The following is a 25,084-nucleotide window of genomic DNA, read 5'->3' on the forward strand; positions in this document are numbered from 1 at the left end:
GGCAATGGATGTTAGCTCAGAGCCAGTCTTCCTCACAACAAAAAAGGAGTGAAGTGTGGGTGGAATGGAAGAGATCAATAGTGCTTCTCTAGTTGACTTGCTGTGGCTGGCTAGCTACAGTTCTTTTATATATATTTGTCCAGCTTATGGGTACCTGAACAAATGAGTTTGGGGGCTCATTGCAATGATGAAAATTTTGTGTGTGATTGTATGGAATTCCTGGACTCAAAGGATTTTGTTTTGTAACATGTATTCTAACCCTCAATTGCGTATACTATTGATTGCTGGTAACATTTTTTATTCCTGTTTTGTAAGGGCCCCCTCTGGTGGATGAGTTCTTTCCCCAACTAGTTTCAGTTCTGTGGGATATACATTTCAAAAAGAAAACAGGAGGCCCAATTCTTTAAAAACTTTGTATACCTAAAAGTTTATGTCTCTTGTGCTGAAAAATGACTGTTTTCTTTAGTCAGTTATCTGTTGGAAGATAGAACCTCTAACTTTATGTCTCCAATTCTTCTGTGTAAATCAAACACTTTGAGAGCATTAACGTTTTTTCCCTATTGATTGAGACTATTTTATACTACTTATTATATGTAGTGACTTTTTTCGTCATTACTTTTTTTACTGAGATATGATTAACATACAACAGTGTACCAGTTTCGGGTGTGCAATGTAATGATTTCATATATGTTTATATTGCAATGATTACCAAAGTAAGTTTAGTTAACCTCCATCCCCACACATAGTTACAGTTTTTTTTCTTGTGATGAGAACTTTTAAGAACTATTCTCTTAGCAGCTCTCAAATATATCATACAGTGTTGTTAACTATAGTCAGCAGGCTGTACATTGCATCTCCAGGACTTGTTTATCCTATAACGGGAAGATTGTGGGTTTTGACCACCTTCACCTATTTCACTCACCCCACTCCCACCCCCTTGCCTCTGGCAACCACCAATCTGCTCTCTGTATCTGTGAGTTTGGTTTTTTTTAGATTCTACATATGAGTGAGATCATACAGTATTTGTCTTTCTCTAAGTTATTTCACTTAGCATAATAGCCTCAGAGTCCATCTGTGTTGTCTCAAATGGCAGGATTTCCTTCTTTTTTATGGCTGAATAATATTTTGTTGTGTGTGTATATATATGCACATATGTATATACACACCACATTTTGTGTGTGTGTGAGGAAGATTGACCCTGAGCTAACATCTGTTGCCAGTCTTCCTTTTTTTTTTTTTTTGCTGAAGAAGATTAGCCCTGAACTAACATCTGTGCCCATCTTCCTTTATTTTGTATGTGGGATGCCACCACAGCATGGCTTGATGAGCGGTGCATAGGTCTGTGCCCAGGATTCAAACCCTCAAACACTGGGCCGCCAAAGCAGAGCGCCCGAACTTAACCACTATGCCACCGGGCCGGCCCCCACCACATTTTCTTTATCCATTCATCTGTCAGTAGACACTTAGGTTGTTTTCATGTCTTGACTTTTGTAAATAATGCTGCAAAGAACATGGGGATGCAGATATCTTTTCGAGAGAGTGATTACATTTCCTTCAGATAAGTACCCAGAAGTGGGATTGCTGGATCATATGGTAGTTCTATTTTTATTTTTTTGAGAAACTTCCATATTGTTTTTGTCAGTGCTTTTTAAGTGTAGTACTGCCTGGCTCTTCTGGAATTTGAGTCACTGTAAGTGGATGCTTTGAATATCAAAGCACCTGTGGTCTGAAAGGATCATGAATAAACAGGTGTTTTCTAATTTTGAGTATCTTTTTATGTTCTAATGACATTATCCTAGTATTCCTACCCATTCTCATATATTTTAGTTGCCGAAGGAGATTAAAATCCATATTTTTGAAGTTTTCTGTTTTACAGTCATGCTGCTAATTTTACTGTATGCTATTTATAATTCATGAAAGTAAAGCAAGTTTCCATTTATAAGAAACAAAAGGATAAATAACTTAAGTTGGTAGGCTAGTGTGTAATATGTTTAAATAAAAGATTTTGTTGGAAAGCTTATCTGTATTTCATTATATAATAATATAGGTTTATAGCTTCCATTTGAGGACTTCCAGGGACTGTATTTAAAGATACAAATAGAAAAAGCCTGAGAAACGTGAACATAAACAATCAGCCACAAAGAAAAGGACAAAAATGAGATTCTTATGGTCACACTGCCTAAATTAAATTAATTGATTAGTTTAGATATTTAGAGTATTTTAGCTTCTACATTAAGTGTATTATTTTCAAGTATAGGGTAAAGCAAACAATTGAAAAAAATAAAAGCTAGTGATAATCTTTCCAGACCCCTCAAGGATTTGGAATAATGTCAAACCTATAAACAGAGCCTTCTGCCACTCCCCACTGAAGGTTTTTTTTAAGTCAGAGAAACAAACCCTCATGTAGACAACAAAACTAAAAATAGCTAAGAAGAGCCAAAGATCCACAGATCACACCAGATGCACCGAGATTACCTGGTTTTTCTATTGGATAGCAAGGGAGAATGACCAGAGAAAGAGGAAAGAAGAATGGACAGTGAGTAGGCAAGAGGATAAGGTGGATTAGCACAAATAGGGGAGGAGAAGAGGAGAGCCCTTAAAGAAAATTAAAGAGAAAAGCTCTGCTCTGTGAGGGAGGACACCTCACCTGTTTTGTCCCACCCACCTAGGTCGGAGGCCCTGAACTCTGCCCTGTGGCATGTAGACGCCACCTGGTAATGATTCTCTTTTATATCTTTTAGAGCAGGAGTCAGCAAACTATGGCCATTGAGCCAAATTTAGCTCTGCCTATTTTTGTGAGGCCTACAAGCAAAGAATGGATTTACATTTTTAAATGATCAGAGAAAAAAATCAAAAGAAGTGTAGTATTTTGTGATACATAAAATTATAAACTTCAGATTTCAGTGTCCATAAAAGTTATTTTGAACAGAGCGCACTTCCTTGTTTATGTATCATCTGTGGCTGCTTTGCACTGCGACAGCAGAGGTCAGTAGTTGTGACAGACCTATGGCCCCCAGAGTCGAAAATATTTCCTGTCTGACTCTATAGAAAACGCTTGCCTACCTCGTGTTAGAGAATACATTTCTTGTGTAATATAGTAGCGTGTATGTCCCAATCCATTAGAATTGTTAACTTGTAACACCACATAAGCTTTTTCAAATGCTGATTCTGCTGCTCTTCTTGGGTTCAGAAATCATTTAATCCGCGTCCTGCACCAGCTACGTGTGCAGTCATATCACAGCACAGTAACTGATCCCCATAATTATAGTTCTGAATTGGGAAGTACAGATTAAACTGTTTTGAGCAGACTGTTTAAGGAAAGCTTAGTTCATTAATTTGAATTAGCCATTAAAAATGTTAAATGTATAAACACTGGCAATAAAATAGAAGTGAAAAAGTAAAGTAAGCTGATTACAGTTTCTATGTGTGCGTAATTACAAGGACAGGGTTTTAGTTATTTTTGCAGTATATGAAAGAAGCTAACTGAAGGCAATTTGAACTTAAAAGGAAATTTATTAGAAAGAAACTGAGGTATCCCAAGGATCCAAAATCAGGACTCTGGCTGGGCTGCAGAAGGAAACCCAAACCTGAGGAACACTAGGAATCACTTTTCCTTCCTTTGAGCTCTGCATTTCTACAGCTTTATTTTTTTCCATGTAGAATGGCTTTCTTTGCTTTTCCAGGCACGTGACATAGGTGACCTCCAAGTAATTTGTATGTATTTTTGCTTGTTTTTTAATTGCAGCTACAGCTCAGAAGTAACCCAGGTTTTTGTCCCTTTCCAAATTTCTAGGAGAAAGAATCTGGTCCTGGTAATTGGGTCAGGGAGACCCGGTCATGTGGTATAAACATGTCTTCTGCACCACTTGTGGAGAGGGGGGAGTTCCAGAGAGGAGAGGTTATTGTGAGCTGGGTATAGTTGCCCAAGTTTTGTCAGGATCACAGAGGGTGAAGACATGACTCAGTCTAGGGGGATGGAGGCAGTGTCAGATTTTGGATATAGGAGGAGATTATATTTCAGTGCTAAGCTTCTGTGTTTGGAGAACTAGATGAAAATTTGGAAGGTTTTATAGTGCTGAAGTTTCATGGTTAAAATCTTGTTCCTTTCATTTAAGACCATGGTTCCTAAGTTTGCCTCATCACTGGTTCTAAGCCTTGGGTACATGTGGGAATCATTCCTGGAAGTTGTTTTCCCTTTCCTTTTCATTTCATTTCTCTTCTTTTCTTTTTTTTTTTTTTCAGTGTACAGACAGTGTACTATCCCAGAAATTCTGATTTCATTGGTCTAGGGTGGGTCCTTGCTACCCAAGAAAATGCAAATTCCTGAGCACCAACCCACACCTCCCCAGTAGGATACTCTGGGAGTGGGGCCCAGCAATTTGTGGTTTAACAAGCGCTCCAGGCAATTCTGATGCATGAGGCTTTGCACTAGGACATTCAACTAGGAGTTGGGATTTGGAACCACTGGATTGAGGCAATTCTGCAAGCCCTTTATCAAAAGAAATACTCCTGAAGTGAAGTGGCATTGATGTTGCAGCTTACTTTCAAATGATTTAGCAAGCAAAAAAAGAAAAAGACCCTGTGTATGTATGCGTATGTGTACAGAGAGAAAGAGAAAGCAAGTATGGCAGAAGGTATTATTGTTATCTTCCACATCATTCATAAAAATGATATGACCTAGGTTCAAAAAAAGTAAGTAACTAGTCCAAGATAATCAGCCAGCAAGTGGCAACAGCAGAGCTGGAGCCTCCATGCCCTTTGCACGCCACCATGAGCTGGAGTTTGGTGCTCTTTTTCATGCTAGCTTGCCTAGTTCATTGTCCCAGGCACCTAGGAATGTGGCTGTGTTGCGTTCCAGAGGCCCAGGAGCAAGCTCGAAAATGTAGTCATTGACTCCCAATGTTATGAGTCACACACGCACCTCTCTATCTTCCTCCCTCCCTGTCTCTACCCCCAGCCCCCATCATCATCATTCTTTTTATTAGACTTTGGGGTCTGGGCATGTTTGTATGTTTTACTTTGGCTTCTAATTAGAACCAAGTGGTTTCAGTTGGGCATATGCAGAAATATGCTCAATTCGGGTAGCCCAGACTTCTTATTTGAGTTTTGAGGGCAGTTTTTTTTTTTTTTTTTTTGATGAGAAAGACTCGCCCTGAGCTAACATCCATTGCCAATCTTCCTCCTTTTTTTTTATTTGCTGAGGAAGCTTTGCTCTGAGCTTACATCTGTGGCAGTCTTCCTCTGTTTTGTACGTGGGTTGCAGCCACAGTGTGGCTGATAAATGGTTTAGGTCCGCCGCCCAGGATTCGAACCCGCGAACCCGGGCCGTTGAAGCGGAGTGTGCTGAACTTAACCACTATGCAATGGGGCCATTGAGGCCAGTTTTTAATTAGACAAAGTTGTAGATTTGCCCTGTTGGTGGCCTGAGATTTAGAATTGATTCCAAAACAATGGGGACTATTAAATATTAAATATTAGAGTATTTAATATTCTACCTCATTCCACAAAATACTTATAGTGATTGAAGATTACAGTTAAATAAATCGTCTTTCCTCCTGTAACATTTCTTAAAAGTTTTGATCCAAATTAGATTTGGATGAATTCTTTAGGTTGTTGACTTTCTTTTTTTGTGTGTGCAATAATTTATTCCTACTGATGGTTAAAGCATCATATGTAAGAACTGTTTTGCTTTGGGTCATTGGCCTCATGGGGGTCTGCCTTTAATTTCTTCTGCCTTTAGTTGAACTCCTGATGGCGTTTTTAGACACTGTGTGAAAGAGCATCGAGAGACAGAGCCAGAATGGTCTTATCTGCTTTTATACAAACTAAGTTGCCCTTGTTGCCCAGCATAAAATCTGAGCGCTAAGAGCAGTTATTTATTTTGACAACAGAATTAATAGAGCCTAAAACAGTTGAAATTCCAGTTGTAGCAAACTATTCTTTCTGACTCTCACTCTGGCTTTGGTACTGTCAAAAAAAGTAACTTGTCTTATGATTAAATAGCAGAACGATGGGCACTGGACTGCATTGGAGGGAGATGCTGAATAAACTTTCTACTTGTGAAACAGTTCAGAAGTGACATGCTACAAAGAGGGTTCGGAATGTGCATCAGTATCCAGCTGAGCTGTCAACTGGCACTGAGCCAGGCACGCAAAGCCTTACCATGTGAAGCAGCATGTGGAGCGTATGCAGCTTGAGAAAGAGAATCTTTTTCGTGCATGATTTAATGTTTTTTTTTAAAAAAGGGTATGTTTAGTTTTATTATACCAGAAACTGTTAGTATTTCTATCTTTAATAGAAAAGCTTATGTGCAGATGGTACTCAGTTTAAAATATTTAATATATAGTTAACAATTTGAAAGGACTTGGCATCTTATATTTCAAAAATGTCATTTTAAATATTTTTATTGGACATTTTCCCATTTCAAATGAATTTTAAGAGGATGTTTAGAAAAGATAAAGAGAAAAGCAATCAAGATATGTCTGGTATAGGATAGGAAAAAGGTTTTGTGAGAAAGAAATGTAGACTTCTGTTTGACAGAATGATTTTCATAGAGTTGAGGGATGCCTTTACTATTTTCACATGTATGAAGGCATCCAAAGATCTTAAAACCGTATATACCATATTTGCTAAGGTGATGTTGTAAGAATCTTTCTAGATACCATATTTTTAAATATTTGTAAATAATGCTTTTTTTTGGCATTGGTGTTTTTTTTTCCCTCTCTAGAATAAGCCCATAGTCTGAGGATTGGAGATTCTGTAAATAGTTACTGGGAGCAAATTATGTGCTGTGTAGCTAGGGGAGAATTTTTGATTAACCACATTTCTGGTTGTCTTTTTTTTTTGGTAAACGCTCAGATTTATTTGACAGGTGGCTGTCGTCTCTCAAGCTTTATTAGTAAGTGATAAAGCTGATAATGCATAATAAACCATTGGTAATTTAGGTAGAGAGTTTCATTCTTCATAATTTTTTGCACCATGTAAAAAGTTGCTAATTATCAGATATACATACTAAAATTCTTTACCTTTATTGCTCTTTTATTTCTCATCTCTTTGTCACGTGTTAACGTTGGCATCTAAAGGATTCTAAGAACAAGTTCATTACCCTTTTGTTTAATGAATTCTTAGCTTCTGGATTTGCACAGTGGACTTGAAGTTCTTCAACTTTTAATTGGGCCGTTTTCTGACTCCTTAATGCTTTTTGGGGTGAAAGTGATGAATATATGTATAATTTTTAGTCATATGTTATATATTCTAAGAATGCCCTAGTAAGTAAGGAAGATGTTGCTAAATAATTGATTAGCACCTTGTATCAACTCAGTTTTTTGACTATTGTATTCTGCTTATCACTAAATGTCAATCTACTCTATTTGAATAGAAACTGGAACTGAAGAAGTAAATCTTAGATTTGAGGTCAAGAAGGACATTTTAGCCAAAATTTTTCGATGCTCCTACTTGTAAAGAAATCTGCCTTGTTAATCAGTGGTTTTCTTTCATAATGGAATGATGATGAATTTGCATATAGTTATAGTTAAGCTCAATGTCTCAGAAGAACCAGTAATGAAATCCTGTTATCTACTCTTTACTTCAAGCTCCGTTTTTATGTGTTTCCTGATATAGCAGTTGTACCAATTACATTAAATACATTAAAAATTGTTTCACAGAAATGCTGGACTTGCATAAATTTATATATTATAAAACAGGGCTAAAATGAAAGATCATTTTTTGGTCTGATATTTAGCTTTGGGTATATTTCAATAGAAGAGTAATTCGTGCTTTTGCTACTCTCTTCACTACCTAAATAATTTGGTATTTCACATAAATGGAATATGCTATATTTTATGACATTTAAGGCTAGTCTCAGCAGACCTGTTATTTCAGGGCTATTTTAATTGTTTTCCAACTGATGTCCCTTTTATCATCTCCCTCTGTACAGTCTATCCCTGATACCAGTGCTAAATTAATTTTCCTGTAAGACCCTTTGCAGGGGTGTGTATGTGTCACCTCACATGAAAACTGTTCCCATTGCCTGCAGATCTGCTGCACAGTTGGAGAGATCCAGATTGTAATCCTAGCATCATCACTTAGCTAATGTGTAATTAGTTCATTTATTTGTTCAGCACATATGTACTGAAGACCTATTATTTGCCAGTTCACAGTGATGGATGAGACAGACCAGGTCCCACGCTTACATTCTAGTAGTGTTTACTGTGTGGGTCCCCGTCCTTTCCGTGAGCACAACCAAGGATTCAGCAGCTGCCTCTTCCTGTGCTTGTTTTCTCTCAACTGCACCGCAGGCTCCTTGGAAGCAGAAACTACATGTTAGGTCTCTGTGTCCCCGGGTTTGTGGCATCATATATAAAGGGTTTTCACTAAATTGTGATCATAATAATAGGCTAGTCTCAGTTTTTTTCACTGTTGGGATTATTTGACTTTTTAAATTATTAGTGCTGCTATTTTAATTAACACTATCAGGTAACAGTAGAACACAGTTCAAAACAATTAAAAAGATGTATTGTAATGCGATCTGATCTGACTGTTTTCTACCAGCTTTTTTGTTTTTTAATAGCAGTTATTGATACATATGTATTTTTTAGGCCTTATTGAATTTGAAGAATGTGACCCTGCTAGTGCAGTTGAAGGTAAGTTGACTAGTTGTAATGTGTGGTGACTAGCTAATGTCTTGCGTTTATTGAAGAAATAAAGAGGGGCTGCTCTCCATTGGTGCTGGCATGTCTATGGAGTGATGTAAAAAATCTGAATGTGGTTTGCAGCCCTGGAGATACTAGTCTTTACCTGAGAAATAAACAGTAGGTTTGCCCAAAGGAATATTAGTGTGTCAGAATATATATTTTAAAAGATTAAATATAACATATATTTGTTTTCAAATATATATTGAGATTGTTTTCTCCATTGACATCCACTTTTAAACATTTTACTGTTTTAATGTTTAATGTTTTTTGTTAAATTTAACAAAACTTATCACTACACATTAATCTATAATTCTTATTCTACAGTTGATAACATTTCAGGAATATTAATATTACCATCATTCAAAATTTGACTTGGAGAAAGGGTCCACAACCCTTCCCAAGAGATGCCTGCTATTTTTGTCATGTTTCATATATCTCACTTTGCAAGCTACCAGAAATAATTTGGAAGCAATCTTCTATTTTTCCCAAGACGTGTAAGAATTTGGAGAAATGGTTTGCTGTTGTGTATAAGGTTATTATTGGAGCAGTTAGGAGCTCTGGGGCCTAGACTTTTTATGGATACTAGCTGTTTGACTGAGAACAATAATTATTTAAGTAAAATGTGAATAATAATACCTGCTTTGTGAGAATGAAAATGTATTTGATTTTTTAAATATTGTAACATGCTATACAGATGTATGGTTCAGGGAGCTAGTTTTGCATGAAAGCAAGTATGTTATTCTAAGATAACCTGGATTCTAATCCTGGGGGTAGTATTTACTAGTTGTATAACACTGAATTAAAAAAACAAAAAATACCCTTGAGTTTCCTCATCTGTAAGATGAGAAGTTAGCTTCGATGTGCGTGAGTTCTCGAAGAGTAAGCAGCTAAGCTTTAAGTCCTGAATTCCATCAACAATTAACAGCATGAATGCCCTTTAAAAAACAATTTGTCATGTAAGAAGAGGAGGAAGAACTGCCAGTTTAGGCATATTATATTGCTAATGGATCTGTGGTGTCATCTTTTTATTTAAAACAGCACATTTATATTTTGTGACCCTCTAGACAGGAAACATGATTTGACCGACATTTATAACAAAATCTCATAATGTACTTTCTTTGAAGTTTTAAGATATCTGCAAATGCTTTTTGCTTGAGGTGATTTAGGGAAGACTTAGGAGAAGAAAGGAGAATTTAATCCATCAAGTGAATGTTCTATAACCTTTTGGTGAATAAATAGGCTATATTATATTAATATGAGAAAAGTCTAAACAGACTATGTGATTTAAATATTAGGGTTTAGCATTCATACTTTTATTTCTTTCATCCAAGTTTAGTATCAACAGTTATTAGCAAATTATGTGTCAAGATACAAGATACATTCATAAGCTGAATACATTCATCAGGAACAGTTACATTTCTATAATATGCATTTATTTTAAGGTATAAAACCAAGGAAAAGAAAGACTTTTGGTTTGCCAGGAATAATTAAAAAGGAAAAGGATGCAGAGTCCGTGTAAGTATATTAAATTTTGTTAAAATCTTTTCTGTTGTTATAAGTAATTAAGAATAAGACCGTTGTTTTGAATTTGAAAAGAAAAAATTCTTTTGGAAATAACTCAGTGTATATGTCTAAGGTGTGAAAAACAAACTTTTCTAAATACATTTGCCAGCTCTTCTGGTTTTAGTTAAAAAATATTAACTTTTCATATTATTTTAAAATTTTAAGATTTGAAAGCTTTAGTGTCTTGAAATTGAAACTTTAAAGATACTGTTATTTTATAAAATGATACATGCATATTTTTGAAAAATTAAACAAAAGTGCAGAGAAAACTAAAAATTCTTCTTCTTTTTTTTTTTTTTGTGAGGAAGATCAGCCCTGAGCTAACATCCATGCTAATCCTCCTCTTTTAGCTGAGGAAAACCAGCTCTGAGCTAACATCTATTGCCAAGCCGCCTCCTTTTTTTTCCCCAAAGCCCCAGTATAGTTGTATGTCATAGTTGCACATCCTTCTAGTTGCTGCATGTGGGACGCGGCATCTGCATGGCGGGAGAAGCGGTTCGTCGGTGCGTGCCCGGGATCCAAACCCGGGCCGCCAGTAGTGGAGTGCGCGCACTTAACCGCTAAGCCACGGGGCCGGCCCTCTTCTATGTTTTAATGCCTAAGAAAAAAACCCGTGATCAGCAATTTGATGAACATCCTAGACGGCTCAGCATATAGGCATATAGCGTATATGGATACATAAATGGAAAATGTTAAATGGGGAGAAAAAAAGCTCTAACGTGTTTTAAACATTTATACCAGGTCATTATTTTTAGATGGAGGGTGGACTATAAATCCAATTTACCTTTTTTTAAAAATAAGAAGTTAGTATACAAAGAATATATAATTAGCATATAAGAAATTCAAATAATGTTAGCTAAAGTAAAGTTTTCTACCTTGGCTACACATTAGAACTACCTAGGAAATTAAAATAAATGTATCTATGCCAGGCCCCGCCTCAGACCAATTAAACCAGATTCTTGGGGCATGAGGCCCCAGCATAGTTTCTGTTTGTTTTGAGCAGCGTATGTAACTCTTGGTATCCACCCAGGGTTGAGAATCATTGAGCTGTGATTAACCAGAGACAAACTGGAATTAAAGGAATTTTTCTTTCCGTAATTACTCAGCCCATTTAGACTGAAGAGACACTAATCAAAAGTCTTGAGTGATTTATCGACCCAGTAACAGTGGCTGAAAATTCATTTAAAATCTCTGCTTCTCTAGCACGATCAGCAGAACTCTCAGGAGATGTAGTGTTTTGGTGGGCACTCACATTTTCAATACGGGAAGAGAATAATGTGCTTTGTGGGTGCTCTTGCCTCCTACCTCGTTAACATTCTTATCTTCTGAGTTTCTCAGAGTTTCTACCATTCCAAATGTCTGTTTCCTCCCGCCTTCCAAGTTTTATTTGGTTAACAAATTAAGACCAATTGCAAAGTGATTTATATCTATAGTTAACCATCTCTTCTGCAAATTTCTTTTTTGAGCATTTATAAAGGGGATGGAACCTAATCTCTTTTTATAACATTGGAAATATGTATTAAAGTCTAAATGATTGATTTGTAAGTAAAATTTTTAAATATAGCCAGTTCATCTGTTAGTGACTTATATTGTAAAGAGTAATGACCTAAAATTAAAATATTTTTATAATGTATGGTTTTCACAGCTGTTTATTCAGGGAGTTTATAATATATTTTGTATGTTCCATGTTTTTAAAATAGTTATCCATGATCAGTAATTTTCAAATATGATCATTAGGCCACTTGGATGTTGGAATATTTTTTACCAAAGAGAAGGCAGAAAACCAGTGCGTCACCCTCTGCACCATGATCGCCTCCCTTCAGCGCTTCCTGGCAGGAAAAGGAAGAATGTTAGAATTCACTTTGCTTGAACTGCCCGAGGCTCCTGGCATGCTTCTTCTCATAGCCCGAAGGCTTTGGAAATGCCAGCAGTCGTGGAAGAGGGGTCCTGCTGGAGCTTGCTCTTCCTGGGGCTTCTTCCGCAGTCTCTACAGCCCACTGTGAAGGCGCACAGATGAGCGCTTTACCACAAAGACTGCAGATCCGGCTTAAAGCCAGAGAATACGCTGTTTGGAACTTTTACACTTACTTTTATATTTGAACTATATCTTTTTAAAACAGAACGAAGAGGTGTTCTGACATCTTATTTGATTTGATTCTGTAGAGGGATTGAATTTGTTATTGTAGTGCCTTTTCTGGAACATTTCCTCAGAGTATGCATAGGTTTTTTGATGTAATATTCCTCATTTACCAATAATAAGGAAGCTGTTTCTCAGAATTTGCGATTTTAAGTGACTTCTGAGTGGATATAAAGACACACGAGGTTTGCATTGACCCTGTCTCTTTGGTGCTTCAGTTTGGATGCAGAGCAGTGTAGTCCTCTCCCTCTCGTTTCATTTTTTAAGTCTGTTGCATCTAGTCTTCCTTTAACAAAATTCTTCAGTCTGTAGCTTTTTCTGGTTTGTGCTAGTCTTCGAGTAGATAGGGATTACCTGTTTGTCCTATATATTATTTAGTACTTTCTATTATTAGTTCGTTTGGCTCTTCAGGTGTGCCTGCTGCCTGTGTTTCCAGTCAGAGTGGCAGATTCTGATAGCATATACATTAACTGTCTCAAGCCAAAGAGTATGTAGCTCATCCAAATGCCTTTTAAATGTGCACTCTAATTTTTGTTTGTGAATTTATTGTGGAATGTGTACGTAGAAATTCTTCTAACCTTATTCCTCATGACCTCAGTGTCTTTAATTTTACATATTTAGGTCTATATTTGGTTAATTGAGAAGGTTGGTCTTCTTTGTGTTTTAGTTTTACATTTAAAATAGTAGTTTTTTTCTAGTTTATATCCAAATTCATATTTATTTATCAGTTAAAAGATAAAATACCAGTTCTCAGCTACATATTACATTATACTAGAAAGCTATTCCAACTGGAAGCCTGACTACTCATTGAACATATTTGGAGAAAAGTGTTTTTGACTTCTGTATATACTAGCTTATGGGAAGTACTTCAAATGAAACTGAAGTTTTAAAAAAATTTTATTTAAAAATGTTATTTACCATTATTTACCAATAAATATAAATATAGCCTTTTTTTTAAGCCAAGCTTTCTTCTTTGAGGGATTTTTTTTTTTTTTTTAATTTTCTCTACCCGAAGAATTAAAAACCACTAGAAATCCTTGTAGGACTGACAGTTTCCTTTATATGATGTGTGTATATTGCATGATATGTGTATATTCATGGGAAAAAAGTACTTTTGAAAGTAGTTTTTAAAATACTTGTGAGCTATTTGTGTTTTATTTTGTCATGGATTATGGGTATAGGAATGCCTTCTTTTGAATTTTAAAATCATTTGATATATTTTAATCTTCATAATTTGATTTCTCTAAATATTTTTATAGAATTTAAATAAAAGTTATGTTTAAACCAAGGTAAATACTTTCAATATAGTATATTTATGAGAATAGTTCTAATAGTTGAATATTTCTAATATTTTGTTTGTTTTAATAGGGAATGCCCTGATGCAGATTCACTTGTAAGTACATTTTACTTTGATATAAACAATTTAAATTAGCTATTTTCATTAGAAATACCCCGTGTCTTTGGGTTGAGTTGTTTACAAATCTTTCCAAGAGAAATACTAACCAGGTTATTGTAAATTCACTATTAAACTTATTTTACAGATGCATTTTTGTCTTTATATTGCCAGATGCAATCGTATTAAATAGAAAGTAGTTCTACCTACCTTTGAAAAGTGGACATTTTACTTTTAAAATTGGAATGGTGCCATAGCATATTGTTTTTCCTGGGAAATATGCCAGATCTCAAATCTGCATACTTTCTTTTAAAATGTGGGGCTTTTACTAATTTATTCTTAGATCTATTAAAATTCTACTTTATTTGTCATGTATTTGAGTTTTGTTTAAGAGATTATCATTTTAGAAGAAATAGCAACAACCATGGTCAGTACTTTTCTGTGCTTTTTTTGTTTTGCTTTCAAGAAAGTTTTTTATATTTTTCGTTGGAATTTATTTCTTTATATATAATTAAGGAAGACATCAGATAGAGCTCCCTGTGGCTACAGTGCAATAGTAGATTGACCACGTGGTGTAAGTAATGTGTAGAAGACACCTCTTTCAGATTGTTTATTAGACACTTGTCATGTTGAGCAGTGTAGTGGAGTCAAGCTGTCTGTCTCCTTTGCTTATTGTTCTTGCTTGCATAGTTATTGTTTCTTCTGGCCTCAAAACATTTTACTCTTTTACAGCATAATAATGTACCAAAATAAAGGACTAGATATTTTGTGAAACATTGTGTTTTATGTTAAACTAAAATAAAACTAGTATTTTTGTTTTATATTTCAGCTTTAAAATAGAAAATTATGATTTGTCATTAAATTTATGGTGAAAATAAAATAGACTTCTGATGAGCTCTAGAGTTGAAATTGTCAGAGTGTTTTTGGAGCTATAACATGTACCTTACCACTTGCCTGTCTGGATACCATTGGTTTAGGACTGAATGAAAAAGTCAGCATATGTTTGGTGTTTACTTTAGTACTCAAAATGCATTTTACTTCTAAATTAATTATTTATAGCATTTGTTTGATGATTGCAACATTGAATAAAATCCTTAATACTTCATGTTTTATTATTTTATATATACTCTCTTAAATAAAACATTTTTAATTTTCTCAGCTCATTGATACTGTTCTTTAATGATCAGTATTAGCCAATTTTTAGTCAGTACTTATCTGGAATTAGAAAAGGGTTTTTAAAGAGGACGCAAAATTCTAATGCCATATAAGAAATGATTGATAAATTTGTGTAGAAATGAAAAACTTATAAAATTAGAAGAAATACACCGTAGAAGGATTTTGAATCACTAAAAATAAATTGGCAGAGTTTATTAGCAAGACATTTAACAAGGGGCTAATTACTTTCCTTTGTAAAGTTTTTATACAAATCAGTATAAAAGCTAAACAAGTGCCTCAGTAGGAAAAGGGCGTTAGGATAAAAACAGGCAATTTTCATAAAAAGAAATAAAAGTTGTGAATAAAGATAAGAAATATTGTTCAGGGGACAGCCCAGTGGCTCAGTGGTTAAGTGCACGCGCTCTGCTGTGGTGGCCCGGAGTTCGCAGGTTTGGATCCCCGGTGCGCACAAACGTACCGCTTGTTAAACCATGCTGTGGCGGCGTCCCATATAAAGTAGAGGAAGATGGGCACAGATGTTAGCCCAGGGCCAATCTTCCTCAAGAAAAAAAAAGAGGGGGGAGGATCAGCATTGGATGTTAGCTCAGGGCTAGTCCTCCTCACAAAAAAAAAAAAAAAAAGAAATATTGTTCAAAATAGTAGTCTAATTCTGATGGAATTACTATTACACTTATCATGTTGGCAAAAGTTTTGATACACTCATACTCTTGGTAGGAATATAAATTGGTACTATCTGTCTTGTGGATAGTTTGGCACTATCTCCCCAAATAAGAAATGCGTATTCTTTTTGACCCTGCAATCCTATTGCTAGGAGTTTCCTGTTATGGCTGTAGTCACAAACTTTACGTATATATATATGTGCTTGATCAAGATATATGCGTATATAGAGGGGAAGGGAAGGAGAGGTAGAGATAGATGTTTATTTCCACATTGTTTATATTAGCAAAAAACTGAAGACACTAAAGTATACATCAAAATGGGGATTGGTTAAATACATTAGTAAACATTCACTTAGTGAAGTAATAATCAGATATTGTAGAATTAAGTTGCTCTGTGTCTGCTGGTATGGAAAGAGCTTACTAAATAAAAGCAAGTATGATCTTTTAAGTAATGGTGTTTTGAAAACATGTGGGTATGTGTATTCCCTTTTTTAAAAAGAATGATTTACAAGACACTTAATTGTGGTCACCTTTGGGGATTACAGAGGGTTACAGTGGTGGTTAGCAGGGATAGGAGGCTTTCATTTTGTTTTGTTTTCTTCTTGTTGATGTCATAATAGTTTATAACGTTGTGAAATTTCAGTTGTACATTATTGTCAGTCACCATAGACATGTGCCCCTTCACCCCTTGTGCCCACCCCCTACCCCTTTCCCTCAGGTACTACCAAACTGTTCTCTCTGTCTCTGTGTTAGTTTATCTTCCACATATGAGTGAAGTCGTACGGTGTTTGTCTTTCTCTGTCTGGCTTATTTTGCTTAACATAATACCCTCCAGGTCCATCCATGTTATTGCAAATGGGACTATTTTGTCTTTTTTATGGCTGAGTAGTATTCCATTGTATATAAATGCCACATCTTCTTTATCCAATTATCACTTGAGGGACATTTAGGTTGTTTCCACTGCTTGGCTATAGTGAATAAATCTGCGATGAACATAGGGGGGCATAAGCCTCTTTGGATTGTTGATTTCAAGTTCTTTGGATAAATACCCAGAAGTGGGATGGCTGGGTCATAAAGTATTTCTATTTTTAATTTTTTGAGGAATCTCCATATTGTTTTCCATAGAGGCTGCACCAGTTTGCATTCCCACCAGCAATGTATGAGGGTTCCCTTTTGTCTACATCCTCTCCAACATTTGTGGTTTTTTTGTCTTGGTCATTATAGCCATTCTGGTGGTTATAAGGTGATATCTTAGTGTAGTTTTGATTTGCATTTCCCTGATGATTAGTGATGTTGAACATCTTTGCATGTGCCTATTGGCCATCTGTATATCTTCCTTGGAAAAATGTCTGTTCATATCCTCTGCCCATTTTTTGATCAGGTTATTTGTTTTTTTGTTGTTCAGTTGTGTGAGTTCGTTATATATAACCCCTTGTTGGATATATGATTTGCAGATATTTTCTCCCAGCTGGTGGGTTGTCTTTTCGTTTTGATCTTGGGTTCATTTGCCTTGCAGAAGCTCTTTAGTCTGATGAAGTCCCACTTGTTTATTTTTTCTGTTTCCCGTGTCTCAGTAGACATGGAATTCGAAACGATCCCTCTAAAACACTCTAAAGAGTGTACTGCCTATGTTTTCTTCCAGGAGTTTTATAGTTTCAGGTCTTACCTTCAAGTTTTTGATCCATTTTGAGTTAATTTTTGTCTATGGCAAAAGATAATGGTCTACTTTCATTCTTTTGCGTGTGGCTGTCCAGTTTTCCCAGCACTGTTTATTGAAGAGACTTTCCTTTTTCCATTGTATGTTCTTAGCTTTTTTGTTGAAGATTAGCTGTCTGTACATGTGTGATTTTATTTCCGGGCTTTCAATTCTGTTCCATTGATCTGTGTGTCTGTTTTTGTACCAGTACCATGCTGTTTTGATTATCATAGCTTTGTAGTATGTTTTGAAGTCAGGGATTGTGATGCCTCCAGCTTTGTTCTTTTTTCTCAGGATTGCTTTAGCTATTCGGGGTCTTTTGTTGCCCCATATGAATTTAAGGATTCTTTGTTCTATTTCTGTGAAGAACATCATTGGAATTCTCTTTGAAATTGCATTGAATCTGTATATTGCTTTAGGTAATATGGACATTTTAACTATGTTTATTCTTCCAATCCATGTGCATGGGATATCTTTCCATTTCTTTATTTATGGCCTATTATTATTGATTTATGGCCTATTTATGACCTTTTATTTATGGCTAGTCTTACTAATTACTTAAAAAAATCAGTAATCTACCTTGGTAGGGAAATTATTATTCATTTTGTGTTCCTTTTTAAAAAGGTCTATGTAATTTAAAAAATTATTTTGAGGGACTACATCTTTTGAGGATTAACCAAGGAAGTATGAATTGGTCTTTTCTTTCAGTTTTGGCCAATTTCCCCATTCCAAACAGAGAGATTGAGAAACTTATTCCACTGACTCGTGAGCTCTATCTTAATATATTTTTTTAAATCACTGCCACCACTATCCACCAAAACCACATTTAAGATTGGTGGGTGAAGTAACTTGCTCTTTTCTTCTTCATACTACTTTTAACTTAACTCTTTGCTCCAGCTGTGTGGGGCCCTAATATAGAAACCATGGATTGAATGGACAAAGGTGTAAACAGGTAGTGTATAAGTTTTTATTAATATCAGGTTTCTATGAATAGTTCTAGCATTGAAAACCTAGTACACTGAAAATCATTGCTTTTTTTAAAATAAAACTTATTTTGCAATAATTATCAATGTACGCAAAGTTGCCAAGATGGTACAGAGCAGTCCCGCGTATCTTTCACCCCGTTTCTCCTGACGGTACTATCTTGCAAAGCTGTAGTATAGGATCTGGACACTGTTACATATTGACAACTAGGATATTGACACTAATGCAGTCCAAATAGAACATTTCCATTACCACAAGGGTCCTTCATGTTGATTGCCTTTTATAGCCACTTCTGTTCCATCCTCACCCCCTCCTTAACCTCTAGCAACCACTAATCTTTTCTCCATTTCTGTAATTTTGACATTTCAAGAATGTATTTTAAGTGGACTCATACCTCTGTATGTAACGTTTTGAGATTGGCTTTTTTCACTCAGCACAGTTCTCTGGAGAGTTGTTGCATATATGAATAGTTCATTCTTTTCTATAGCTGAATAGTATTGCATGCTATAGATATATCAGAGTTTATTTAACCATCCACCTGTTGTAGGACATTTAGTTGTTTCCAGTTTTTGGCTTTAGAAGTAAGTTACTTTGAACAATCATGTACAGGTTTTTGTGTGGACGTAATGCCCTTCTCTGACCCTGGTAATTTTCTTTCTGAACTCTGTTTTTCTGAAGTCTAATAGTAAAGACAGTCCACTCCAACTTTTTTTTTTAATTAATGTTTGCATGGTATATTTTTTCCATTCTTTTAGTTTTAGTCTACCTATGTTATATTTGAAGTAAATTTCTTGTAGATAGCATATAGTTTGGTCATGTTTTTTTTAATCCATTCTGCCAATCTCTTTCTTTTCTTATGTTTGTATCATTTATATTTAATGTAATTATTGACATGTCAGGGCTTAAGTCAGCCATTGTGTTTTTTGTTTTGTTTGTTCCTCTGTTTTTTGTTTTCATTTTCCTGCCTTCCTGTGGATTATTTGAACCTTTTTTAGAATTCCATTTTGATTTATTTTTAGAGTTTTTGAGCATATCACTTTGTATAGCTTTTTAAATGGTTGCTCTAGTTCATTCTCCAGTACTTTCAGATAGTTGTTTCTGTATTTTGACCAGAGTTTATAGTTGTAATCTGCAGGAGGTTGATCGGAAAACAGCTTACTCAGTGCTATAGAGAACAGCTCAGTATTTTAAATTATTACACCATCCTGTATAGCATATTGTAAACAAATTTAACAGTAGTGTCAGTTAGCAAATCCCAGCTACAACTTCTAGGAGATTAAATATCTGGTATGTTTGTTTCTACAGTACTGGGAATAGGAATAAAGTATTCTGAGAAAACTTTTCATTCTAATTTCTAATGAATCCACATTTGGCAAAGTTTCTTTGCATGTTAGCAAGCAATATGTAGAACTCGAAGAAAGTGCTCTACTTCTAGAGTCGTGACTACATCACTTGTTGTCTTTTTATCTGTGGCATCTATCTGCTTTTTACCCTATATTAGATTTTTCACCTGTAGATTTTAATCCATTTGTTAGTTCACTCCTGGCTACATTAGACTGTTTATTCGCCTTGGAAGCTTTAGCCATGTAAATTCTGCCCTTAGTTCTCCTTGACCTTGTGCTGTGCCTGTCAGATTAGCAATCCTTCATATTTCTCTTGCTGAGCTTTAGCAAGTGATTGGAGGAAGAACAACAGACTTTACCAGCAGAAGGATATTGTCTGCCCACTTACAACTGATACCCTAGCATTTCTTGGTAGTCTTTTTTTTTTTTTCATTTTTAAAACTTTTTGTTTGGAAACAACTTCTAACTTACAAACAAATGCAAGAATAAAATTGTACGAAGAACGCTTGTGTACCCTTAACTTCTTACTACATTTGCTTTAACAGTTGTGTTCTCCCTACGCATGTGCATGTGTTTATGTATGTGTGTATAATATTTTTTTCTGATCGATTCGAGCATAAATTATATACATTATGGCCCTTTATCTCTAAATAGTTAAGTATGTATTTCCTAAAAGTAGGAATATTCTCTTACCTAACACAAAAGCATACTCAGAGAAGTGTCCCTTCCTCCTGTATCCCTTCTGTTCCGTTGTCCTCCCTTGTAGGTCCCCAACTTTATTGTGTTCCGATTTATCCTTTCAGTGTTTTTGTTTTCATAAAGATAAGCAGATATCTATATGTTTTTAAGTTTTCCCTTCTTTTTCACTTAAAAGATATATATATATAGGGGCCGGCCTGGTGGTGCAAGTAGTTAGTGCGCACGCTCCACTGCAGCAGCCCGGGGTTCGCCGCTTCCGATCCTGGGCGCGCACTGACGCACTGCTTGGCGAGGCGTGCTGTGGCAGGATCCCATATAAAGTGGAGGAAGATGGGCATGGATGTTAGCCCGGGGCCAGTCTTCCTCAGCAAAAAAAGGGGAAGATTGGCAGATGTTAGCACAGGGCTGATCTCCTCCACACACACACACACACACACACACACACACAAAATATATGTATGTGTTCTTTTATACTTGTTTTTTTTTCAGTTAGCAGTAGTTCCTGGAAGTTACTCCATTATCAGTTCATAGAACCCTTTCTCATCTTTTTTATTAATAGCTGCATAGAACTCCATTTTGTGTATGTGCCATAATTTATTCAACTCTGCTTTAACAGTTAGGTACTTTCCAGTAATTTTGAGTTATAAATAATCTTTGATGAATAACCTTGTTGCATATGTATTTTTAAATTATTGGGGGTGTATCTTTGGGGTAAATTCCTAGAAGTACAATTTCTGGGTGGAAGAGTAAACACATGTCTCTTGGTTAGATATTGCTGAACTTCTGTCTGTAGGGATTGTATTATTTTGTATTTATACCAGCAAAGCGTCAGAGTTTTCCTCACTGCTTTGCCACCAGTGTATTTTCAAGCTTTTGAATTTTTGCCAGTCTCATGGGTAACAGATGGTATTTCAGTGGAGTTTTAATTTTCTTGGTAGTCTTTTATTTCTATTTTCTGTATTTCTGATATATATTTCCATTTACTTAAACTGTCAGTCCTCTGATTTCACCACCTCTCTTCCCCAGACACACATAGTCTTATGCTTTTATTTCTTCACTTTTAAGATTTGGGTGAAGATTTGGTTATCCACAGAATTGCTGGCATTCCTACCCAAATACCTGTTCTCTTCCTTTCAGTGTTTCTCCTGTTTGATTTTGCAGTGCTTTTCTCTTTCAGACGTCTGAAGCATGGAGTGTGATTTGAAGCTAATTAGCTAAAAAGATATAATTTTCCCACAATGTTAATAATTTTGTTAACTTGTTGATACTTGGTAAATGATATGGCCCCTCAGTAATAGTTAAGGCTATTTTGCTAATCTTTAATATTTTCGTAGTTGGAGCCATCATTAAAGTTTTTTTTCTTTTTTCCCATAGAACATTCCTGATGTAGATGAAGAAGGCTATAGTATAAAACCAGAAGCAAATCAGAATGATATCCTTCATCATCTGGATATTCTTATAGATTGTGTTGGCATATAAGTAGATAGTTATAACAACATAATCTATTATTTAATAAAGACTCATCAAATTGTTAATTATTTATAATAAAATGACTTTATGTTCATCATTTGACATGTTTTTATTAGTAAAAGTTAGTAGTTATATTTCTCTGAAGTCCATCTTCTCTCTTAAACGTTTTTGTTCCTTTTTATAAATGTGAAAAACTGGTTATGCGTTAAGGTAATTTAGAAACAATTCTTTAACTGATACTCACATACCAAAGAGAACCATTTCTACTCATCTAGTGATTCTGATTCTGATGATGAAGAACCAAAGAAGTATCGGATAGAAATCAAACCTATGCATCCAAATAACTCACATCATGCAATGGCTTCCTTGGATGAATTGAAAGTATCTATAGGAAATATAACGCTCTCTCCTGCAATATCTGTAAGTAAGAAAATGAGCAAGTTCATACTCCTTAGAAGCCTTTTTTTTTTCCTTACCTCATTTGCCTCCGTCTGGTTAATTTTAGGAATAATGAAAAGTGAAACATCATTTAGCAGTAGTTAAGCACGTTGGATGAGGAAATATTTAGTTTATAATAATTCTTTTTTTTTCAGCTTTATTGAAGTATATAGTTTATAATGTTTATACAGGCAAATGAACTTGTGAGTTTTGCTTAGTTTTGCTTCCTTTTGAAAGTGTTTTACAAGGAACCAAAAATGTAGAATATCCACTATTTCTGCCATTTGTTGTATTTTATGTCTCAGGCAGAATTTTGTGAACTGACATTGTTAATCTTTTCCTCATCTAATTTTAAAGTTTTTCGTCCGTGTTTTGTGACCCTTATGTAAAAGGAAATTCCATAAAATGATGAATTTAAAGATTAAATTATATCTTTACATTTTTTTGTCTGTCACTACATGTTTGTTTTTCCATACTTTTCATACAAGGAAAGGCAAAGATAAGAGTTCTTAGTGATAGTGGTTAATTCCTCAGTTCTAAGATACCATACTAAATAACTTTTGAGGGGGAAAAACATCACCATATTAGGTCTTTCCATTGATGTCATATTCTAAATCCAGAAGTGTTCAACTGTGGGAAAAAGGACATCTTAGAATAAGTGTAGTATATCTGTATATGCTCATCATAATTGATATTAAACCTGTTCTCCTTAATAATGGAGAAAAAAAGTTCTGATCATTTTGTATTGTTATTTAATTATATATTTTAAGTACTCTGTATTTAATTGTTTGGAAAAAAGTGTTTTTATCCCAGTCATATGCTTTTACAATTTAATTTTAGAACTGTTTTTTCCACCAAAAAGATTTTCGAAGTGAGATTTTATTCTTCCATTACTATTTAACATTAAGATTAATGCCAAGATTAAATTATGGTATATATATGAAGTAGGAAGTTGTGAAACCATTAAAAATGTTTATTTTGTAAGAACAAAGCTAAGTTAAAATATAGATGTAAATAAATAAAATAAAAGCCTAGAGGAATATATACTGAAATGTTAAATATCTATCTCTGGGTAGTGAGATCATTGATGCTTTTCAATTTTCTTCTTTGTGTTCTTCTCTCTTTTCTATTTTTAAAAAACAGTGAACATGTATTACTTTCATACTCAAATAATAATGTGAAAATTTTTAGTAGTTAATATTGGGTTTGGAAAGAGGACATTGTGAGTATATTTCATTGCCCAGTTTGCTTATCTAGCTTAAGTGTCTTTTCCCTCAATGATGTATGTGTTTTAAGGTGTATAGATTTTAGGTATGATTCAGAAGGGAATAGACAAATTATTAGAGCAGGAAAATACGATATTTTGAATTCTAAAATGAACACTATGTCTTTCTTTTTCCTTCCATGTACTACTAGAGACACAGCCCAGTAAGTGCAAGATTTTATATTTTTACCTATTGACTTTATAAAATCATTGTAATGTTTGAACATTGATTTTCAAAATATTTATGTTAAATTTTTTAAATTAGCCAGTCATAGTATCTTGCTGTAGATATTATTATTGAATGTTAAAGGTACATGTATTGTTATTTTTTACTATAAAACAAAAATTACTGAAAGCTTTTTATGTATATTTTTTATGTAAATACAGTTTAGAATTGAGCAGATATACTAAAAACAACTTAAAATTAGGTTCCCAGTATTAGCATTTTACCAAATATTTCATTAACAAATTTATTGGTTTAATTGCACTTAGTTTTTGCGTTTCTGTTTTAGGTGCAGATGAATCGGAATTCGTCTAGTAAGTTTGACATTTAAATTGGTTATTTTATGTCTATTAAAATTTATCAGGCAATTTGCTAAGCTTGTAGCCTTATGTATGTAGTTATAGAAATAACTGGTCTTTTCCCATCATGAGTCTTAACAATAGACTAGAAGGATGCTTATTTTAAACAGAAGACAACTTATCTATGTTATTTCTTTTAAAAGTGTTGAGATATGCCTTAAACTTTAATACATGGCTACAACATTTTTCAGAAATCAACAAAGCCAAAGAGTAGCTTCTGATTAAGAATGTTCAGCTATTGAACTGGCATAGCTCTGCCTCCTGAGCTGGAAGGCAGAGCTGGAAGGCGTTTATAAGATGAGTAAGCTTGAGCTTTACCTATTTGTAAGTCACATCACAGTTGCAGTTTCTGTTATGTGGTTTTTAGTGTAGTAACTTAATTATACTAAAAATGTTTTTGGAGTGCTAACATCTTTTGTAGAATCATGCATTAGAAATAACAAGGGTTGTGGGTAAAAGAGTGAGGCAGTCCACTCAAAAGCTGTGCAGTTTTATAAACACAACGCTTAATAAAAACTGTAACATGAATCCTAATACGATTCTAACACGATTAAAAAGACCTATTAAATTCATAATAAATACCAAACTAAAAGTAGGACTTGACTTTTAAAAAAGAAATGGTGAGTAGCTTGGTGATAGGGGATGTGAAGAAAACAAGGATAAAGAGAGCTCAAAAATTATGGAGATGAGGGCAAAATGCAGAAGGATGGAGAACAGCACAATAAGCACTTTGAGGCAAAACAAATGGCCAAACTGAGCCAAATGGGAGAATGTGGTGTGAAGGGGCATCCTGTACGGTGTGGTATTCCTCATAGTTTGCAGCAGTCACCCGTGTTGATGTCTTTTGCATTTGTCAGCTATTGCTTGGTGATGCAAAACATTAAAGTGCAGGGAAAATTGCTGATGAAGCAGCATGACTTTTGTGTGACTGATGCTATTTGCCTGTTAGTTGCTTACGAAATGATTCACATTACAATGCAAAAGGCA

General features: G+C 34.9%; 1 protein-coding gene across 2 annotated transcripts in view; it reads left to right on the top strand.

The window, feature by feature from the left end:
* The window catches only part of FCHO2 (FCH and mu domain containing endocytic adaptor 2), a 118,112-nt gene that overhangs the window by 46,867 nt on the left and 46,161 nt on the right, over positions 1 to 25,084 (top strand). For both annotated transcript variants that reach the window (XM_058559826.1, XM_058559914.1), the window contains exons 9-15: positions 8,598 to 8,642; positions 10,136 to 10,208; positions 13,762 to 13,786; positions 21,718 to 21,775; positions 22,058 to 22,233; positions 23,668 to 23,679; positions 24,028 to 24,052. In XM_058559826.1, coding sequence (XP_058415809.1) covers positions 8,598 to 8,642; positions 10,136 to 10,208; positions 13,762 to 13,786; positions 21,718 to 21,775; positions 22,058 to 22,233; positions 23,668 to 23,679; positions 24,028 to 24,052 — 414 coding nt within the window. The remainder of the gene's footprint in view (positions 1 to 8,597; positions 8,643 to 10,135; positions 10,209 to 13,761; positions 13,787 to 21,717; positions 21,776 to 22,057; positions 22,234 to 23,667; positions 23,680 to 24,027; positions 24,053 to 25,084) is intronic.

Source organism: Diceros bicornis, chromosome 1 (assembly GCF_020826845.1).
Source record: "Diceros bicornis minor isolate mBicDic1 chromosome 1, mDicBic1.mat.cur, whole genome shotgun sequence".
NCBI lineage: Eukaryota > Metazoa > Chordata > Mammalia > Perissodactyla > Rhinocerotidae > Diceros > Diceros bicornis.